The 21,301-nt window shown below is 49.3% G+C and overlaps 2 protein-coding genes across 2 annotated transcripts in view; one reads left to right on the forward strand and one right to left on the reverse strand.

Moving 5' to 3' along the window:
* The window catches only part of LOC147091961 (uncharacterized), a 102,210-nt gene extending 91,578 nt beyond the window's left edge, over window positions 1-10,632 (forward strand). The window contains exon 2 of the transcript XR_015075251.1: window positions 10,347-10,632. The gene's annotated coding sequence lies outside the window, so the exon portion shown is untranslated. The remainder of the gene's footprint in view (window positions 1-10,346) is intronic.
* Window positions 1,868-21,301, reverse strand: part of LOC147091964 (uncharacterized) — a 47,602-nt gene continuing 28,168 nt past the window's right edge. Inside the window, exon 2 of the mRNA XM_085976952.1 lies at window positions 1,868-3,138. Within this exon, the coding sequence (XP_085833078.1) occupies window positions 2,031-3,138 (1,108 nt within the window). The 3' untranslated portion in view covers window positions 1,868-2,030. The remainder of the gene's footprint in view (window positions 3,139-21,301) is intronic.

The following is a 21,301-nucleotide window of genomic DNA, read 5'->3' on the forward strand; positions in this document are numbered from 1 at the left end:
AGAGCCCTCCACTGGGGAACCTCGCCTCCGCCGGACAGCAAGATGACCCGCCCGTCTGATTGAGATTGGGCAATAAACAAAATTAATGAATAAATTATACAGAAACACGAGTGGCTGTGTCCTCAGCCCTGGTGTGAATTACGCTGGCCACCAATTTTCCATCGTTAACTTGCACCTCAGGCCCCACCCAGTCTGGCTTAATTGCTAAATGTTTTCTAACTCGGGTTCAGGCCTGTCATTGTGAGGGAAACAAGGCCTCATTTGTTGGTGTGTCCCACCCGAGCGGCTGTTAATGGCTTTAATAAACTGGCAGCAAGGTTGTTTTTTAAAAGGTGGAAAGTGGTGAAAAACGCCACTAGCGATGCCTCAAAACTCATGCACAGAGAAATCCACTTCATCAGCGCTCCTGCCACAGGACTCAATATCCACCCCCTCCACCACTGGTGCACTGTGTCTGCAGTATGTACGGTCTACAAGATGACCACGGTCAGGCCGTGTGGAGTCAAGGGCCAGGCAGCAGAATGGATGGAAAGATCGCAACAGACTTCCCTTAACTCCAACCCTCTGATTTCTGTTTTGTAGCCATCTTTCCATCCATTCTGCTGCCTGGCCCTTCACTCCACACAGCCTGACCTGGGTCATCTTGTCGATCTTATATACCGTTTATGGATAGCAAGCTGGTTACAAAACAGAAAACATAGAGTAGGGGTTGGGAGTAGCTACTCAGACTGGCAAAAGGTGGGAAGTGGTGTTCCACAGGGATCGGTGCTGGGACCAGTTTTGTTCACCATTTACAGAAACGATTTGGACTTGGGAATCAGAGGTACAATTTCAAAATTTGTTGATGACACCAAATTGGGAGGTAGAGTTAATCCTGAGGAAGACAAAATGCAAGAAGACATTAATAAATTTCAGAATGGGCGTGTAATTGGCTAATGAATTTCACTGTAGATCAGTGTGAGGTGGTGTGTTTATGAATTTCACTATAGATCAGTGTGAGGTGGTGTGTTAATGAATTTCACTGTAGATCAGTGTGAGGTGGTGTGTTTTGGTGGGAAGAATAAGGAGGCCACACACTACTTGGACAAGGGGGTGAAATTGGGTTGCTTTGTGCCTCCCGTGATATTCAGCGGGAGTATAGTGGCGGCGGTAGCCGGTAGCACCCCGCAGCACTGCACTGCCGGCAATGACATCATCGCCATGCACAGCACCCCGGCTGCAACCTTGGGTTGCGACCCCTGACCTATCGCCGGATGATATGTCCGACAGGGTCAGGGGTCATTCTTGCAGCCGCAGCAGTGCCACTTAAAGGGCAGGTGTCGGGCGGCAACTTTTTATTTTGGCCGACTGCCAGCACCTGCCCCCTTCCCCTTTCTTCTTCGGGGTGTCGGCCGCGATCGCTCAGCCCGGCACTCCTCTTGATCCGACACCCCGCTCCCCGGTGGTCCAGCAGGGCCCCGGTGTACGCAGTGCTAAATGGGCTGGAGGAGCAGAGGGATCCAGGGATACAGATACATAAATCACTAAAAGTAGCAACACAGGTTAAAAAGGCCATAAAAAAAAAAGCACTGGGGTACATTCCTAAAGGAGCCTTCTGTTCCGTGCCTAGGAGCTCTGAACCATGGCAGAGAGCGGCTGGGACACGTTTCTCACACGCCTCAAGATTAACCCTCATGGGGACTTTGCTGTCAGTGAAGAGAGACGAGAAAGACCAAAGTGCCGTTTGCCCCTCTCAGTGTAGCCCTGAAGGACTGTGTCCAGGCTGGAGTTCTGTTCCCGCCGTACGATCCTCCCCCAGATTGTCCTTTGAGCTCCAGCCAGGTGATGCTAAACACTCAGGTGGGAAAGAAGAAAATCTACAATAATGTGTTTAAAACAAAGTTGATTTATTTGACATCTATCCAGAATATTAAACTCCAGCCCAGTTATAGGGATTATTAACATCAGCAGAAACAAACCCTAACTGTCAGAATGAACATGGTTCAGCCCTGGATGTGATTAACAGCAGCAACAGAATCCAACCCCTGCAGTTACTTGTGAACTCGCTGGTGTCTCAGCAGGATGGATGACTGAGTGAATCCCTTCCCACATTCAGAGCAGGTGAACGGCCTCTCCCCAGTGTGAACTCGCTGGTGCGTCAGCAGGTTGGATGACTGAGAGAATCCCTTCCCACACTCAGGGCAGATGAATGGCCTCTCCCCAGTGTGAACTCGCTGGTGTCTCAGCAGGGTGGATGAACAAGTGAATCCTTTCCCACACTCAGGGCAGGTGAACGGCCTCTCCCCAGTGTGAGTGCGCTGGTGTACAGTGAGATCAGATGACTGCCTGAACCCAGTCCCACAGTGCGAGCACCTGAACGGTCTCTCCCCAGTGTGAACACGTTGATGGTATATCAGTTCCCCGGAACTTTTAAAGCACTTCCCACAGTCCGAGCAGTTAAAAGGTCTCTCATCAGTGTGAACTCGCTGGTGGCTCAACAGGTTGGATGAATCAGTGAATCCCTTCCCACACTCAGAGCAGGTGAATGGCCTCTCCCCAGTGTGAACTCGCTGGTGTGTCAGCAGGGTGGATAACCGAGTGAATCCCTTCCCACACTCAGAGCAGGTGAACGGTCTCTCCCCAGTGTGAACTCGCTGGTGTGTCAGCAGGTGGGATGAATTAGTGAATCCCTTCCCACACTCAGAGCAGGTGAACGGCCTCTCCCCGGTGTGAACACGCTGGTGGTTCAGGAGGTGGGATAACTGAGTGAATCCCTTCCCACACACGGAGCAGGTGAAAGGCCTCTCCCCAGTGTGAGTGCGCAGGTGTACAGTGAGGTCAGATGATCGCCTGAACCCAGTCCCACAGTGAGAGCACCTGAACGGTCTCTCGTCAGTGTGAACACGTTGATGGCGTATCAGTTCCCTGGAACTTTTAAAGCACTGCCCACAGTACGAGCAGTTAAAAGGTCTCTCATCAGTGTGAACTCGCTGGTGTGTCAGTAGGTGGGATGACTGAGTGAATCCCTTCCCACACTCAGAGCAGGTGAACGGCCTCTCCCCGGTGTGAATGCACTTGTGTCTCGATAGGTCAGAGGGTTGGCTGAAGCTTCGTCCACACACAGAACACGTGTACGGTTTCTCCCCGCTGTGAACGGTGCTTTTTGCTTCCATGTTCAGAGGCCGGTGATATTCAGATCCGATGAGTCGAGTGACTCTGTCAGATCGTGAAGTGATGTTTGGGTTGAGCTTACTGTCTGTAAATCCTCCCCTTCCAGTGCCCTGTAAAATTAATTTAAAACAGGGAGCGTGAGAGACAACCCACAAGAAAACAAAGGCAGGTTGTGAAATTGAGCTCAGTGAATCTGGTCATTTGTGGGGCTGGCACTAGAATAAAGTGACCATGAAAGCTGCCGGATTGTCATAAAAACCCAACTGGTTCACTAATGTCCTTCAGGGAAGGGAATCCACCACCTGGTCTGGGCCTACACAAGACTCTGGCCTCTACGGGAGGTGAGAGAGAGAGAGAGAGGTGGGAGGGGGAGGGGGCGAAGGAAAGGAACTTGATACATCTGCAACTCGACCAGAACTTTGATAAAACCGCCAAAACCCACAACGTCCACCACCTAGAAGGACAAGAGCAGCTGTTGTATGGGAGCACCATCACATCCAAGTTCCCCTCCAAGTCACACATCATCCTGACTCAGATATATTCATCGTTGCTGGGTCATAATCCTGGAACTCCTTACCGAACAACATTGTGGGAATACCTTCACCACACGGACTGCAGTAGTTCAAGAAGGTGACTCACCACCCCCTTCTCAACGGGAAACTGGGGATTGGCAATATTTGCTGCTCTTGCGAGCTACGCCCACATCCCAAGAATGAATTAAAACAAATCTGTAGATGTAAACTGGATTAAAAGCCTGCACAGAAATACTTGTTCCTAAAACAATACTCTTTTACATTGTACGGACAGTGTCTGTGTAACAACCTAATCTCCCCTAGAATCCACCTCCCTTGACAGTCTCACATTGGAAATTGTTGGGTCCTCCTGGGCTCAGAGGTACTGGGGGTTAAACCCAGCAGCTTCTCCTCCATCTCCACTCCAGCTCAAACTGAAACATAGAAACATACAAACATAGAAACACAGAAGATAGGAGCAGGAGTAGGCCATTCGGCCCCTCAAGCCTGCTCCGCCATTCAATGCGATCATGGCTGATCATCAAAATTCAGTACCCGGTCCCTGCTTTCTCCCCATACCCCTTGATCCCTTTAGCCTTAAGAAATATATCCAACTCCTTGAATATATTTAATGTATTGGCCTCTACTGCCTTCTGTGGTGGAGAATTCCACAGGTTCACCACTCTCTGGGTGAAGAAATTCCTCCTCATTTCTGTCCTAAATGGCTTACTCCGTATCCTTAGACTGTGACCCCTGGTTCTGGACTCCCCGACCATCAGGAACATCCTTCCTGCATCTAGTCTGTCCAGTCCTGTCAGAATTTTATAAGTTTCAATGAGATCCCCTGTCATTCTTCTGAACTCCAGCGAGTACAAGCCCAATCGTCCCAATCTCTCCTCATACGTCATTCCTGCCATCCCAGGTATCAGCCTGGTGAATCTTCGTTGAACTCCTTCCACGGCAAGAACATCCTTCCTCAGATAAGGCGACCAAAACTGCACACAATACTCACGATGTGGTCTCACCAAGGCCCTGTACAACTGCAGCAAGACATCCTTGTTCCTGTACTCAAACCCTCTCGCTCTGAAGGCCAACATACCATTTGCCTTCTTAACCGCCTGCTGCACCTGCATGCTTACCTTCAGCGACTGGTGCACAAGGACACCCAGGTCTCGTTGCACTTCCCCTTCTCCCAATCTATTGCCATTCAGATAATAATCCGCCTTCCTGATTTTGCCACCAAAGTGGATAACCTCACATTTATCCACATTATACTGCATCTGCCATGCTTCTGCCTAATCACCCAACCTGTCCAAATCATACTGGAGTTTTTCGGCATCCTCCTCACACACGCCCACCCTGCTTTGTGTCGTCTGCAAACTTGGAGATGTTACATCTAGTTCCCTCGTCTAGATCATTTATATATATTGTGAATAGCTGGGGTCCTAGGACCAATCCCTGCGGTACCCCACCAGTCACTGCCTGCCACTCAGAAAAAGGGCCGTTTATTCCAACTCTTTGCTTCCTGTCTGCCAACCAGTTCTCTATCCAAGTCAGTACCTTGCCCCCAATCCCATGTGCCCTAACTTTACACACTAATCTCTTATACGGTACCTTATCGAAAGCCTTCTGAAAGTCCAAATACACCATATCCACTGGTTCTCCCTTATCTATTCTACCAGTTACATCCTCAAAACATTCCAGTAGATTAGTCAAGCATGATTTACCTTTTGTAAATCCATGATGACTTTGTCCGATCCTGTCACTGTTTTCAATGTGCTCTGCTATGACATCTTTTATAAGGGACTCTAGCATTTTCCCCACGACCGATATAATTCCCCGTTTTCTCTCTACCACCTTTTTTGAATAGTGGGGTAATATTAGCTACCCTCCAATCCATGGGAACTGTTCCAGAGATGAGCGAATTTTGGAAGATGACCAGCAATGCATCTACTATTTCTTAGGCTACTTCCTTAAGTACCCTAGGATGTCGATTATCAGGCCCTGGGGATTTATCGGCCTTCAATCTCATCAATTTCCCTAACACCATTTCCCGACAAATACTGATTTCTTTCAGTTCCTCCCTCTCATTAGACCCTATGTTCCCCGACATCTCTAGGAGGTTATTTGTGTCCTCCTTTGTGAAGACAGAACCAAAGTATGTATTTAATTGGCCTGCCATTTCTTTGTTCCCCATTATAAATTCCCCTGATTCTGACTGGAAGGGTCCTATGCTTGACTTCACCAATCTTTTTCCCTTCACATATCTAGTTAGTTTTTATGTTCCCTGAAAGCTTACTCTCATACTCTATTTTCCCCCTCTTAATTAATCCCTTTGTCCTCCTTTGCTGAATCCTAAACTGCTCCCAATCCTCAGGTTTACTACTTTTTCTGGCCAATTCATATGTGCTCTCCTTGGATCTTATGCTATCCCTAATTTCTCTTGTTAGCCACGGTTGAGTCACCCTTTTTGTTTTATTTTTATGCCAAACAGGGATGAACAAATTCTGTAGTTCATCCATGCGATCTTTGAATGTTTGCCATTGCCTATCCACCGTCAACCCTTTGAGTAACATTCCCCAATCAATCCTACCCAACTTGCACCTCATACCATCGTAGTTTCCTTTATTTAAATTCAGGACCCTAGTCTCTGAGTCAGCTACTTCACTCTCCATCTTAATGAAGAATTCGATCATATTATGATCGCTCTGACCCAAGGGGCCTCGCACAAGAAGATTGTAATTAATCCTTTCTCATTACATAATACCCAGTCTAAGATGGCCTGATCTCTCGTTGGTTCCTCGACATATTGGTCCAGGAAACCATCCCGTATACATGCCAGGAATTCCTCCTCCACAGTATGGTTACTAATTTGTTTAGCCCAATCTATATGTAGATTAAAGTCACCCATGATAACTGCTGTGCCCTTATTGCACGCATCTCTAATTTCCCGTTTAATGCCATCTCCAACCTCCGCATTACTGTTTGGAGGTCTGTCTAACACTCCCACTAACGTTTTCTGCCCCTTGGTATTTCTCAGCTCTACCCATACAGATTCCACATCATCAGAGCTAATATCCTTCCTTTCAATTGTGTTAATCTCCTCTTTAAAATGCAATGCTACCCCACCTCCTTTTCCTTTTTGCCTATCTTTCCTGAATATTGAATACCCCTGGATGTTGTGTTCCCAGCCTTGGTCACCCTGGAGCCATATTTCCGGAATCCCAATCATATCATATCCGTTTACCTCTATTTGTGCAACTAATTCATCCACCTTATTACGAATGCTCTTCGCATTAAGACACAAGGCCTTCAGGCTTGCTTTTTAACACTCTTACACCTTTTAGAATTATTATTTACTGTGGCTATGTTTGATTTAAACCCATGATTTCTCTGACCGCCACCTTTGTTTTTCTCCTTCCTGTCTTTTGCTTCTATCCTTGTTTCCCTTTCCTCTGTCTCCCTGCTCAGGTTCCCAACACCCTGCTATTTTAGTTTAAACCCTCCCCCAGAGCACTTGCAAACACTCCCCCAAGGACATTGGTCCCGGTCCTGCCCAGGTGCAAACCGTCTGGTTTGTACTAGCCCCACCTCCCCCAGAACCAGTTCCAATGTCCCAGGAATTTGAATCCTTCCCCCTTGCACCATTCCTCTAGCCACGTAGTCATCTGAAATATCCTTCTATTTCTACTCTGACTAGCACGTGGCACTGGTAGCAATCCTGAGATTACTATCTTGGAGGTCCTATTTTTTAAATTTACCTCCTAACCCCCTATATTCAGCTTTTAGGACCTTATCCTGTTTTTTTTTATACCTATATCGTTGGTACCTATATGCACCACGACAATTGGCTGTTCACCCTCCCCTTCCAAAATGTTCTGCAGCCGCTCTGAGACATCCTTGACCCTTGCACCAGGAAGGCAACATACCATCCTGGAGTTACGTTTGCGGCCGCAGAAACGCCTATCTGTTCCCCTTACAATAGAATCCCTTATTACTATAGCTCTCCCACTCTTTTTCCTCCCGTCCTGTGCAGCAGAACCACCCACGGTGCCAGGAAGTTGGCTGCTGCTGCCTTCCCCTGATAAGCCATCCTCCCCAACAATATCCAAAGCGGTATATCTGTTTGAGAGGGGGATGGTCACAGGGGACCCCTGCACTACCTGCTTGCGCCTACTACTCTGCCTGGTGGTCACCCATTCTCTTCCTGTCTGTGCAGCCTTTACCTGCAGTGTGACCAACTCCCTAAACGTGCTATCCACGATGTCCTCAGCATTGCGAATGCTCCAGTATGTATCCACTCGCAGCTCCAGTGCCGCAATGCGGTCTGTCAGTAGCTGCAGCTGGATACACTTCCCGGCCACATGGTTATCAGGGACACAGTAAGTGTCACAAGAATTACAGACACCCTATGAACTCCGCTGCCTCGCTCTTTATATCACCGCCATCGCTGCTGTGGGGCCTACCTACTCCACCACCTCGCTTTATATCACCGCCGCCGCTCCTCACAGGTCCGCCGCCACCGCCGCTGTGGGGCCTACCTGTGCCTCGGATAATAGATACATAGAAGATAGTGCGGGTTAGGTTGATTGGCTATGATAAATTGACCCTTAGTGTTAGGGGGGTTAAATACGTGGGGTTACGGGGATCGGGTGGGATATGTGTCGGTGCAGGCTCGATGGGCCGAAATGGCCTCTATCTGCACTGTGGGGTTTCTGTGATAGGAGCAGGAGTTGGCCATTCGGCTCCTCGAGTACCTGAAGGGAAGAAATTTGCAGGGTTACGGGGAAAGGGCGCGGAGTGGGACTCACTTAAGTGGTCTTGCAGAGAGCCTGCATGGGCTCGACGGGCCGAATGGCCTCCTTCTGTGCTGTAACCATTCTATGATTCTATAAAATATTAGAAAGTTTGTTCTACAGAAGCACGGGGTTTATCTGCTTTTATTGATGAATTTAAAAAGTCTCTATTAAAACCTGAGCCAGTGTGTTGTGAGCCAAAGAGCCTTGTGTCCAATGAGGGGAATAAAGGCCCACAGCCTCCCCTGGCCCCGGGCCCTGAACAAGGGACTGGAGAAACTCGCTGCCCTGCAGATCAGACAATCAGCCGGCGCTAGTCCCGCCCCTCGGGCTCCCCGATTGGTTGGAGGACCCACCGCCGGCTCGCTCCTCCAGCCCCGCCCCGCTCGCTCCCTATTGGTCGGAAGCTCCCGTCAATCAGGCCGCGGGCCCGGGTCACGTGTCCCCGAGATCACGTGCTCTGTCCAACTGACTGCGCTCGGTCCGGGGCCTCACGGACTCTCAGGTTTTTCTATTTCTCTTTATTCTCTCCAGATCCACCCCTCCCCCTCATCCCGTGCAATTCTCCACCCAATCGGAGCGGAGAAAACTGACTTTGCATCACCGATCGCGACTCTGGAACCGACACCAAGGCCTTTCCCCGGAATGGCCCACGCCAACTCCATCCGGCAGGATCCGAGTGCGCAGGCGCAGCTCTGAATCGGGGAGGGGGGTTGGTGTCCTCTGGGCATGCGCGGTTATTACCCTTGGTGACCGGGAGGGGTCGCTGTGCCGGACTCGGCCCAAACCGCCACTCCCTGTGCGCATGCGCGGAATATCGTCTGTCAATCAACCATCACCCAGAAGAGGGCGCTGGCGAGACCAGTGAAGAAAGAAAGACTTGCATTTCTATAGCGCCTTTCACCACCACCGGACGTTCCAAAGCGCTTTACAGCCAATGAAGTGTAGTCACTGTTGTAATGTAGGAAACGCAGCAGCCAATTAGTGCACAGCAAGCTCCCACAAACAGCAATCTGATAATGACCAGATAATCTATGTTTTTTGTGATGTTGATTGAGGGATAAACACATTGGCTAGGACACCAGGGATAACTCCCCTACTCTTATTCAAATAGTGCTATAGGATCGTTGACGTCCACCTGACAGAGCAGACGGAGCCTCGGTTTAACGTCTCCTCCAAAAAACAGCACCTCCGACAGTGCCGCACTCCCTCAGCACTGCACTGGAGTGTTAGCCTGGATTTTTGTGCTCAAGTCTCTGGAGGGGGACTTGAACCCACAACTTTCTGACTCAGAGGCGAGAGTGCTACCCACTGAGCCACTGGCTGACACTAGAGAACCAGCAGTTCTGACGAAAGGTCATCGACCTGAAACGTTAACTCTGTTTCTGTCTCCACAGATGCTGCCTGACCTGCTGAGTATTTCCAGCATTTTCTGTTTTTGTTAAAGAAACGAGGGAGTGATTGCTGACAGGAAGAATGTTGGGTCGACCTGCGCATGCACACCTCCCTGGCGGCTGAGGCGAAACACTGACTCGCTCCCACCTGAGCCACTCACATGTACCAGATGTTGCGGCTCCGCATGCGCGCCCGATGTTCCAACCGCGGGGTTTTGTGCGCTGAGCATGCGCGTTGCGGACCGATCGGGATGGGCGATTGTAGAGCAGGAGGGAGAGCGTGGGGGCCATGAGCACAGGCGCGGGACTCAGTCAACAGAGCGCTTTCTGGAGCGCCAGGGCTTGTGGGTATTACAGCTGCCATTACTGCTGACCCTTTCAACCAACCTGTGCAGCAGCTGGGGCCTGAAAATCAGCTTCACTGCCCCTAGTTTCGGAAAGAGGAAAATTAAACAACAGTTTGCCTCTGATCCTTTTCTGAACTTAATTTACAGGGTTATAGAAGTGGAGCAGTTACAGGCGGGAAGCTCAGACCAAACATCACGTCAAGCTCTGACAGAGTCGCTCGATTCATCAGGACCTGAATATCATCGGCCTTTGCACATGGAAGGAGAAAGCAGCGATGACAAACCGCACACGTGTTCAGTGTGTAGACACAGATTCAGCCGATCGCCTGACCTGGTGGGACACGTGCAACGTCACACCGGGGAGAAACCGGGTAAAGGTGGGGACAGTGGGAAGGGAGTCAGTTCCCCATCTGCATTGGAAGTTCAACGGCGCAGTCACACCAGGGACAGTCCATTCACCTGCTCCGTGTGTGGAAAGGGATTTGTTTGTTCATCCCACCTGCAAACACACCAGCGAGTTCACACTGGAGAGAGACCATTTCAATGTCCCGACTGTGGGAAGAGGTTTAACAGCCCCGGGCATCTGAAGCGACACCAGTGCCTCCACACTGTGGAGAGGCCATTCACCTGCTGTGTGTGTGGGAAGGGATTCTTGCAGTCCTCCACCCTGCTGACACACCAGCTTGTTCACACTGATGAAAGGCCATTTAAATGTTCTCACTGTGGGAAGAGCTTTAAAAGCTCTGGGGAGCTGAAGAGACACCGGCTCCTACACGCTGGGGAGAGGCCGTTCACCTGCTCCATGTGTGGGAAGGGATTCACTCTGTCATCCCACCTGCTAATATACCAGCGAGTTCACACTGATGAGAGACCCTTTAAATGTTCTGACTGTGGGAAGAGCTTTAAAATCTCGAAGAGCCTTAAGGGACACCAGCGTGTTCACACTGATCATAGAATCTAACAGCACAGAAGGAGGTGATTCGGCCCATCGTGTCTGTGCCGGCTCTTTGAAAGAGCTGTCCAATTTAGTCCCACACCCCAGCTTTATCCCCAGAACTCTGCAAACTAGTCCTCTTCAAGGACATGTCCAATTACTGTTTGAAAGTTCCTGTGGAACCTGATTCCAGCATCCTTTCAGATGGTGCGTTCCAGATCTTAACAACCCTCTGTGTGAAAACAATTCTCCTCATTCCTCTCTAGTTCTTTTAGCAACTATTTTAAAGCTGTGACCTTTGGTTACCGACCCACTTGCCAGAGTGAACAGTTTCTCCCTACTTGCTCGATCAAAACCCCTCATCATTTTGAACACCTCTATTAGGTCTCCTCTTAACCTTCTCTGCTCTAAGGGGAACAATCCCAGCTTCTCCAATCACTCCACATAACTGAAGTCCCTCATCCCTGGTACCATCCTGGTCAACCTCCTCTGTATCCTCTCCAAGGCCTTGACATCCTTCCTAAAGTGTGGTGCCCAGAACTGTACACAAGACTCCAGCTGAGGCCAAAACCCTGCAGCTGTACAAAACCCTGGTTAGACCACACCTGGAGCACTGTGAGCAGTTCTGGGCACCACACCTTAGGAAGGGTATATTGGCCTTGGAGGGAGTGCAGCGTAGGTTTACCAGAATGATGCACGGACTCCAAGTGTTAAGTTACGAGGAGAGATTATACAAATTAGGGGTGTATTCCCTGGAATTTAGAAGATTAAGGTGTGACCTGATCGAAGTTTTCAGGATATTAAGGGGAACAGATAGGGTAGATAGAGAGAAACTATTTCCGCTGGTTGGGGATTCTAGGACTGGGGGCAGAGTCTAAAAATTAGAGCCAGACCTTTCAGGAGTGAAATTAGGAAACACTTCTACACACAAAGGGTGGTAGAAGTTTGGAACTCTCTTCCGCAAACGGCAATAGATGCGAGATCAATTGTTAATTTTCAATCTGAGATTGATAGGTTTTTGTTACCCAAAGGTATTAAGGGATATGGGCCAAAGGCGGGCGTATGGAGTTAGGTCACAGATCAGCCATGATCTCATTGAATGGCGGAACAGGCTCGAGGGGCTGAATGGCCTCCTCCTGTCCTGATACAAAGATGGGTGGGAAAGCAAGTTGTGCAGAGGACTCAAAGAACCTGCAAAGGGATATAGACAGGCTAAGTGAGTGGGCAAACATTTGGCAGATGGAGTATAATGTGGGAAAGTGCGAGGTTATACACTTTGGCAGGAAAAATAAAAAAACAAATTATTATTTAAATGGAGATTACAAAATGCTACAGTTCAGAGGGACCTGGGGGTCCTTGTGTATGAAACACAAAAAGTTACCATGCAGGTACAGCAAGTAATCAAAAAGGCAAATGGGATGTTGGCCTTTATTTCAAGTGGGTTGGAGTATAAAAGCAGGGAAGTCCTGCTCCAACTGTACAGGGTATTGGTGAGACCACACCTGGAGTACTGCGTACAGTTTTGGTCTCCTTATTTAAGGAAGGATATACTTGCATTGGAGGCAGTTCAGAGACGATTGACGAGGTTGATTCCAGAGACGAAGGGATTAACTTATGAGGAAAGGTTGAGCCGGCTGGGCCTATACTCATTGGAGTTTAGAAGAACGAGAGGTGATCTTATTGAAACATGTAAGATACTGAGGGGGCTCGACAAGGTAGATGCAGAGAGGGTGTTTCCCCTCGTGGGGGAATCTAGAACGCAGGGGCACCGATTTAGATGAAAGGGTCGCCCTTTTAGAACGGAGATGAGGAGGAATTTCTTCTCTCAGAGGGTCGTAAATCTGTGGAATTCTCTGCCGCAGAGAGCTGTGCAGGCTGGGTCATTAAATATATTTAAAGTGGAGATAGACAAATTTTTGCAAGATAAGGGAGTGAAGGGTTATGGGGAGCGGGCAGGGAAGTGGCTTTGAGCCCAAGATCAGCCATGATCTTATTGAATGGTGGAACAGGCTCGAGGGGCTGAATGGCCTCCTCCTGTCCTATGTTCCTAACTAGTGATTTGTAAAGGTTTAGTATAACTTCCTTGTTTTTGTATTCAATGGCCCTATTTACAAAGCCAAGTATCCCATACGCTTTCTGAAACCTCACCAACTTGCCGTGGCACTTTCAAAGATTTGTGAATATGGACCCCCAGGTCCCTCTGCTCTTGCAGCCCCTCAAAATAGTCCCATTTAGATTATACGGCCTCTCCCTGTTGTTTCTCCCAAAGTGCATCACTTCACACTTATCCTCATTTAATTTCATCTGCCTTGTGTCTGCTCATTTCACAGTCTGTCTCTGTCCTCCTGAAGTCTGCTACTACTATGCTCACTATTTACTACGTTGCCAAGTTTTGTATCATCTGCAAACTTTGAAATTGTACACCTATACCCAAGTCCAGGTCAGTTATATATAACAAGAAAAGCAATGGTCCTAATCCTGAGCCCTGAGGGACCCACTGCATACTTCCCTCCAGTCAGAAAAACATCCCTCAGCACTGCTCACTGCCTCCTCTCCCTTAGCCAATTAGCAGGAGTGGGCCATTCGGCCCCTCGAGCCTGTTCCACCATTCAATAAGATCATGGCTGATCATCGATCTCCATATCCCTTGATTCCCCTAGAGTCCAACAATCTATCGATCTCAGCCTTGAATATACTCAAAGACTCAGCATTCACAGCCCTCTGGGGCAGAGAATTACAAAGATTCACAACCCTCTGAGTGAAGAAATTCCTCATCTCAGTCTTAAATGGCCGACCCCTTATCCTGAGACTGTGCCCCCTAGTTCTAGACACTCCAGCCAGGGGAAACAACCTCGCAGCATCTACCCTGTCAATCCCCTTCAGAATCTTGTATGTTTCAATGAGATCACCTCTCATTCTTCTAAACTCCAGAGAGTATCGGCCCATTCTACACAATCTCTCCTCATAGGACAGCCCCCTCATCCCAGGAATCAATCTAGTGAACCTTTGTTGCACCGCCTCCAAGGCAAGTATATCCTTCCTTAGATAAGGAGACTAGAACTGTGCCCAGTACTCCAGGTGTGGTCTGACCAAGGCCCTGTACAATTGGAGCAAGACTTCCTTACTCTTATACTCCAACCCCCTTGCAATAAAGGCCAACATGCCATTTGCCTTCCTTATTGCTTGCTGTACCTGCACGCTAGCTTTCTGTGTTTCTTGCACGAGGACACCCAAATCTCTCTGAACATCAACATTTGAAAGTTTCTCACCATTTAAAAAATATTGTTTTTCTATTTTTCCTACCAAAGTGAATAACCACACATTTCCCCACATTACACTCCATCTGACACCTTACTGCCCACTCACTTAGTCTATCTATATCCCTTTGCAGAGTCTTTGTGTTCTCCTCACAGCTTACTGTCCCACCTAGCTTTGTATCATCAGCAAACTTGGATACATGACACTCGGTCCCTTCATCTAGGTCATTAATATAGATTGTAAATAGCTGAGGCCCCAACACTGATCCTTGCGGCACCCCACTAGTTACAGCCTGCCAACCTGAAAAAGGTCCGTTTATCCCTACTCTCTGTTTTCTTGCCTGTTAACCAATCCTCTATCCATGCTACTATATTACCCCCAACCCCGTGAGCCCTAATCTTGTGTAATAATATTATGTGGCACCTTGTCGAATGCCTTTTGGAAATCCAAATATACTACATCTACTGGTTCCCCTTTATCTACCCTGCTAGTTACATCCTCAAATAACTCTAATAAATTTGTCAAACACGATTTCCCTTTCATAAAACCATGTTGACTCTGCCTAACCATGTTATGATTTTCTAAGTGCCCTGATACAACTTCCGTAACAATGGATTCCAGCATTTTCCCAACGACTGATGTCAGGCTAACTGGCCTGTCGTTCCCTGTTTTTTCTCTCCCTCCTTTCTTGAATAGCGGTGTTACATTTGCAACCTTCCAATCCGCTGGGACCGTTCTAGAATCTCAGGAATTTTGGAAGATCAAAACCAATGCATCCACGATCTCTTCAGCCACCTCTTTTAGAACCCTAGGATGTAGGCCGTCAGGTCCAGGGGATTTGTCGGCTTTTAGTCCCATTAGTTTCTCTAGTACTTTACATTAACTTCCTCACCCTCATTAAACCCTCGGTTCCCCACCATCTTTGGTATGCTTTTGTGTCTTCTACTGTGAAGACAGATACAAAATATTTGTTTTAACGTTTCTGCCATTTCCTTATTCCCCATAATAATTTCTCCTGTCTCTCCCTCTAAGGGACCAACGTTGTCAGCTGTGGCTCAGTGGGTAGCTCATTATCAAGATGTTGTAAATGTTCTTAATGTTCAATAAAGTATATTTATTAAAAAAAAGTTGGTAGCTCACTCGCCTCTGAGTCAGAAGGTTGTGGGTTCAAGTCCCACTCCAGGGACTCGAGCACATAAAGCTAGGCTGACACTCCAGTGCAGTGCTGAGGGAGTGCTGCACTGTCGGAGGGGCCGTCTTTCTGATGAGACGTTAAACCGAGGCCCCGTCTGCCCTCTCAGGTGGATGTAAAAGATCCCATGGCACTATTTCGAAGAGGAGTAGGGAAGTTATCCGGGAGTCCTGGCCAATATTTATCCCACAACCAACATAACAAAAACAGATTATCTGGTCATTATCACATTGCTGTTTGTGGCAGCTTGCTGTGCGCTGCCACATTTCCCACATTACAACAGTGACTCCACTTCAAAAAGTACTTCATTGACTGTAAAGCGCTTTGAGACGTCCGCTGGTCGTGAATGGCGCTATATAAATGCAAGTCTTTCTTTACTTATGCTACTCTCTTCCTCTTTGATGCTTTTGATTTAATTTTTAAACATTTAAGAAATTATTGCAGTGACAAAGGCTGTCTCTGAAACTGCAGGAAATTTGTCTTTAAATAAGCTTTTTTTAATTTATTATTTTTAAAATTTGCCAGGCCCGCAGTCTGCGGCCCCTCTCCCAGATTCCAGCCCCGGCTCTGTGCTGCCTGCGGCCCCTCTCCCAGATTCCAGCCCCAGCTCTGTGCTGCCTGCGGCCCCTCTCCCAGATTCCAGCCCCAGCTCTGTGCTGACTGTGGCCCCTCTCCCAGATTCCAGCCCCAGCTCTGTGCTGCCTGCGGCCCCTCTCCCAGATTCCAGCCCCAGCTCTGTGCTGACTGTGGCCCCTCTCCCAGATTCCAGCCCCAGCTCTGTGCTGACTGTGGCCCCTCTCCCAGATTCCAGCCCCAGCTCTGTGCTGACTGCGGCCCCTCTCCCAGATTCCAGCCCCAGCTCTGTGCTGCCTGCGGCCCCTCTCCCAGATTCCAGCCCCAGCTCTGTGCTGACTGTGGCTCCTCTCCCAGATTCCAGCCCCAGCTCTGTGCTGACTGAGCTGCTCTCACCTGGGGACAGCGCGTCACAATCGGCCCCAGCGCACCTGAGCTGGAGAGGAGGCCCCGCCCCCTTGCCGCGCCGCCATTGGAGGACCCGGCCCGCCCTCTTCCTATTGGTCAGAGCTCCCGTCAGTCAAAGTCCCGGGCCGGCCTCCATCCACCTAAATGGGCCTCTTCCTCTGATGACGTCACAATCCAGCCAGCCTCAGCGCCGGGGAGGAAGGTCCCGCCCCCTAGCCACGCCGCCATTGGTTGGAGGACCAGGCCGCCCAGTTCAGTCCTCCCAGCTTAGCCCTCTTCCTATTGGTCAGCGCTCCCGTCAGTCACAATCACTGTTCCGGCTCACTCCGCCACAGCGTGCGGTTCAATCCGCTCCGTCCGCTGTCCGTGTTGGGCCCGCCCGACTCTCAGGTTTGGTTTTTCTCGACTTTTACTTTATAATCCCGCTCTCCGCTCCCCCCTCACCTCGATTTAAATCGATTCCCCAACATTTTACTTTACCCGGCCGCTGATTCCGCCTCTTCCCCGGGCCCGGCCTTCCGTCTGTTCCTGGCGGCCCCGCGCAGGCGCACTGGCAGCCTCGTGTTGTGGTGAGGGGCCGAATGAGCATGCGCAGCTCCGCCTCGCCACATTTAAAGGGACACCCACCCCCTCCACATTTAAAGGGACACCCACCCCCTCCACATTTAAAGGGACACCCACCTCCTTCACATTTAAAGGGACTCCCTCCCCCGCTCTTGTGTTCTTCAGATTAAACAAAGAAGTAACATAGAAGATAGGAGCAGGAGTCGGCCATTCAGCCCCTCGAGACTGCTCCACCATTCAATGAGATCATGGCTGATCATCCAAATTCAGTACCCTGTCCCTGCTTTCTCCCCAATATTTAATGAATTGGCCTCTGCTGCCTTCTATGGTAGAGAATTCCACAGGTTCACCACTCTCTGGGTGAAGTAATTCCTCCTCATCTCTAAGTCTAAGGATAAGGGGTAAGCCATTTAGGACAGAGAAGAGGAGGAATTTCTTCACCCAGAGAGTGGTGAACCTGTGGAATTCGCTACCACAGAAGGCAGTTGAGGCCAATTCATTAAATGTATTCAAGAAGGAGTTAGATATATTTCTTCAGGCTAAAGGGATCAAGGGATATGGGGAGAAGACAGGGACAGAGTAATGAATTTGGATGACCAGCCATGATCTCATTGAATGGTAGAGCAGGCTCGAGGGGCCGAATGGCCTACTCCTGCTCCTATCTTCAATATTTCTATGCGACCTATGGTTCTGGAATCCATGACCATCGGGAACATGCTTCCTGCATCTAGTCTGTGTAGTCCTGTTAGAATTTTATACGTTTCAATGAGATCCCCTCTCATTCTTCTGAACTCCAGCGAGTATAAGCCCAGTCGACCCAATCTCTCCTCATACGTCATTCCTGCCATCCCAGGCATCAGTCTGGTGAATCTTCACCGCACTCCCTCCATGACAAGAACATCCTTCCTCAGATAAGGCGACCAAAACTGCACACAATACTCAAGGAGTGGTATCACCAAGGCCCTGTACAACTGCAGCAAGACATCCTTGTTCCTGTACTCAAACCCTCTCGCTACCAAGGCCAACATACCATTTGCCTTCTTAACCGCCTGCTGCACCTTCATGCTTACCTTCAGTGACTGGTGCACAAGGACACCCAGTTTGAATCATAATTCAGTTAAATTTAGGGTAGTTCTGGAAAAGGACACATTTAGACCAGGAGTAAAAGTTCTCAATTGGGGAAAAGCCAATTTCACTAAGACGTAGGAACAGGAGTAGGTCATTTGGCCCCTCGAGCCTGCTCTGCCATTCAATATGATCATGGCTGATCTGATCTTGGCCTCAACTCCACTTCCCTGCCCATTCCCCATAACCCTTGACTCCCTTATCGTTCAAAAATCTGTCTATCGCCACCTTAAACACACTCAATGACCAACCTCCACAGCTCTCTTTGGGAAGAGAATTCCAAAGGTCAGAGGCTGGGTATCCTGGGACAAGTGTCTCACCTCCTGACTCCCCAAAGCCTTTCCACCATTTACAAGGCACAAGTCAGGAGTGTGATGGAATACTCTCCACTTGCCTGGATGAGAGCAGCTCCAACAACACTCAAGACGCTCGACACCATCCAGGACAAAGTAGCCCACTTGATTGGCACCCCAGCCACCACCTGAAATATTCACTTGCTGCACCACCGGCGCACTGTGGCTGCAGTGTGTACCATCTACAAGATGCACTGCAGCAACTCACCAATACTTCTTCGGCAGCACCTCCCAAACCCGCGACCTCTACCACTTAGAAGGACAAGGGCAGCAGGTGCATGGGAACACCACCACTTGTAAGTTCCCCTTCAAGTCACACACCATCCTGACTTGGAAATATATCGCCGATCCTTCATCGTCACTGGGTCAAAATCCTGGAACTTCCTGCCTAAGCACTGTGGAAGTACCTTCACCACAAGGACTGTAGCGGTTCAAGAAGGTGGCTCACTACCACCTGCTCAAGGGCAATTAGGGATGGGCAATAAATGTTGGCCTTGCCAGTGACGCCCATGAATGTAGAGGGTGCTGTATTCTGTATCTGTATCTGTATTCTGTATCTCATACCTGCTGTACCTGTCCTGGGAGTGTTTAATGGGACAGTGCAGAGGGAGTCTTAATCTGTATCTAACCCATGCTAATCATCCACTTCATTTTTTAAATAGAATAATAAACTTTAACATTTAATCTCATCTTCTAACCCTTTCTAAATTTGTGCTAGATGCCCATGCGCCGAATATATCCGAGCATTGCTCCAATGGACGCCGCGCAGCTCATCCCGGTGTCTGAAATCACAGGAATGAACTTCCATTGATTTTCTCCTCCTCCTCCTATTGCTTGCTCTAAATGTATCTCTGCGCTCCTCAGCCGGGCGAGACAATGGCGGCGGCTGTTACCCAGAATGCTCCGCGATGAAGAATAGGCCCTATCAATGCTGCAGGGGCCTGGTGCGCAGGCGCGGCTTGAGGTGGGGCGGGTCCCGTGCGTGCGCAGTCAGTGCCGCCAGTCGGGTGATGGTGGCGGAAGGCGGAGAGAAGATTCCGGAGCGGGGAGGTGGAGGGGCGCAGGGGAGCAATGGAACCGGCGGGGAGGCTTTATAAACACCCGGTTTAGGCCTCAAACCCCCGAATAAGAACCTACGGGTCCTGCGTTTGCCCCGAGCGGGGCGGCGGCTGCTGGGCTTTCTCCCGGTGACAGGCCCGGCTCAACGGCCACCACCTTGAGAGGCCAAGTGTGCAGCGGGGCGCATGCGCAGCCCCCTTGGGCCAGGGAGCAGGAGGAGAGAATGTTGTCAATTTCTGTCCTGGACTCTCAGTGATGGCTTTTGTAAACTCCTTTCACAGACTGTGAGAAGGGCAGGATTGACAGACGGGGAAACTCAAACCAAACTTCACATCAAGAGCTGAGAGAGTCATTCCATTCATCAGGACCTGAAATTCATCGGCCTTTTGAGTGTGGAAGGAGAAATGTTTGGGAGGTAAGTAGCACGGAGTCCAGTTCTACGGAGTACTGCTTCTACAGAGTACTTAACTCGGGAATGGGGTGAGTGAGCGAATTCGATGAGGTGGGGGTAAGAGGTGCTGCTCGATACGTGAAAAAATATAAACAACAGGGGTTTAATTACATAGATACATAGAAGATAGGAGCAGGAGTAGGCCATTCGGCCCTTCGAGCCTGCTCCGCCATTCAATGAGATCATGGCTGATCATCCAAATTCAGTACCCGGTCCCTGCCTTCTCCCCATATCCCTTGATCCCTTTAGCCTTAAGAAATATATCCAACTCTTTCTTGAATATACTTAATGAACTGGCCTCCACCGCCCTCTGTGGCAGAGAATTCCACAGGTTCACCACTCTCTGGGTGAAGAAATTCCTCCTCATTTCAGTCCTAAATGGCTTACCCCTTATCCTTAGACTATGACCCCTGGTTCTGGACTCCCCGGCCATAAGAAACATCCTTCCTGCATCTAGTCTGTCCAGGCCTGACAGAATTTTATAGGTTTCGATGAGATCCCCTCTCAATCTTCTAAACTCCAGTGAGTATAAGCCCAATCGACCCAATCTCTCCTCATACGTCATTCCTGCCATCCCAGGTATCAGCCTGGTGAATCTTCGCTGCACTCCTTCCATGGCAAGAACGTCCTTCCTCAGGTAAGGCGACCAAAACTGCACACAATACTCAAGGTGTGGTCTCACCAAGGCCCTGTACAACTGTAGCAAGACATCCTTGTTCTTGTACTGGAACCCTCTTGCTACGAAGGCCAACATACCATTTGCCTTCTTAACCGCCTGCTGCACCTGCATGCTTACCTTCAGCGACTGGTGTACAAGAACACCCAGGTCTCTTTGCACTTCCCCTTCTCCCAAACTATTACCATTCAAATAATAATCTGCCTTCCTGTTTTTGCCACCAAAGTGGATAACCTCACATTTATTCACATTATAGTGCATTTGCCATGTTTCTGCCCAATCACCCAACCTGTCCAAATCGTGCTGGAGTTTCCCGACATCCTCCTCGCAGCATACCCTCCCCCCCAGCTTTGTGTCATATGCAAATTTGGAGATATTACATCCAATTCCCTTGTCCAGATCATTAATATATATTGTGAACAGCTGTGGTCCTAGGACCGATCCTTGCGGTACCCCACTAGTCACTGCCTGCCACTCGGAAAACGACCCGTTTATTCCAACTCTTTGCT

This window comes from Somniosus microcephalus, unplaced genomic scaffold (genome assembly GCF_052327205.1).
Source record: "Somniosus microcephalus isolate GS21.2 unplaced genomic scaffold, FLI_Smic_1.0 unresolved_chr3, whole genome shotgun sequence".
Classification (NCBI taxonomy): domain Eukaryota; kingdom Metazoa; phylum Chordata; class Chondrichthyes; order Squaliformes; family Somniosidae; genus Somniosus; species Somniosus microcephalus.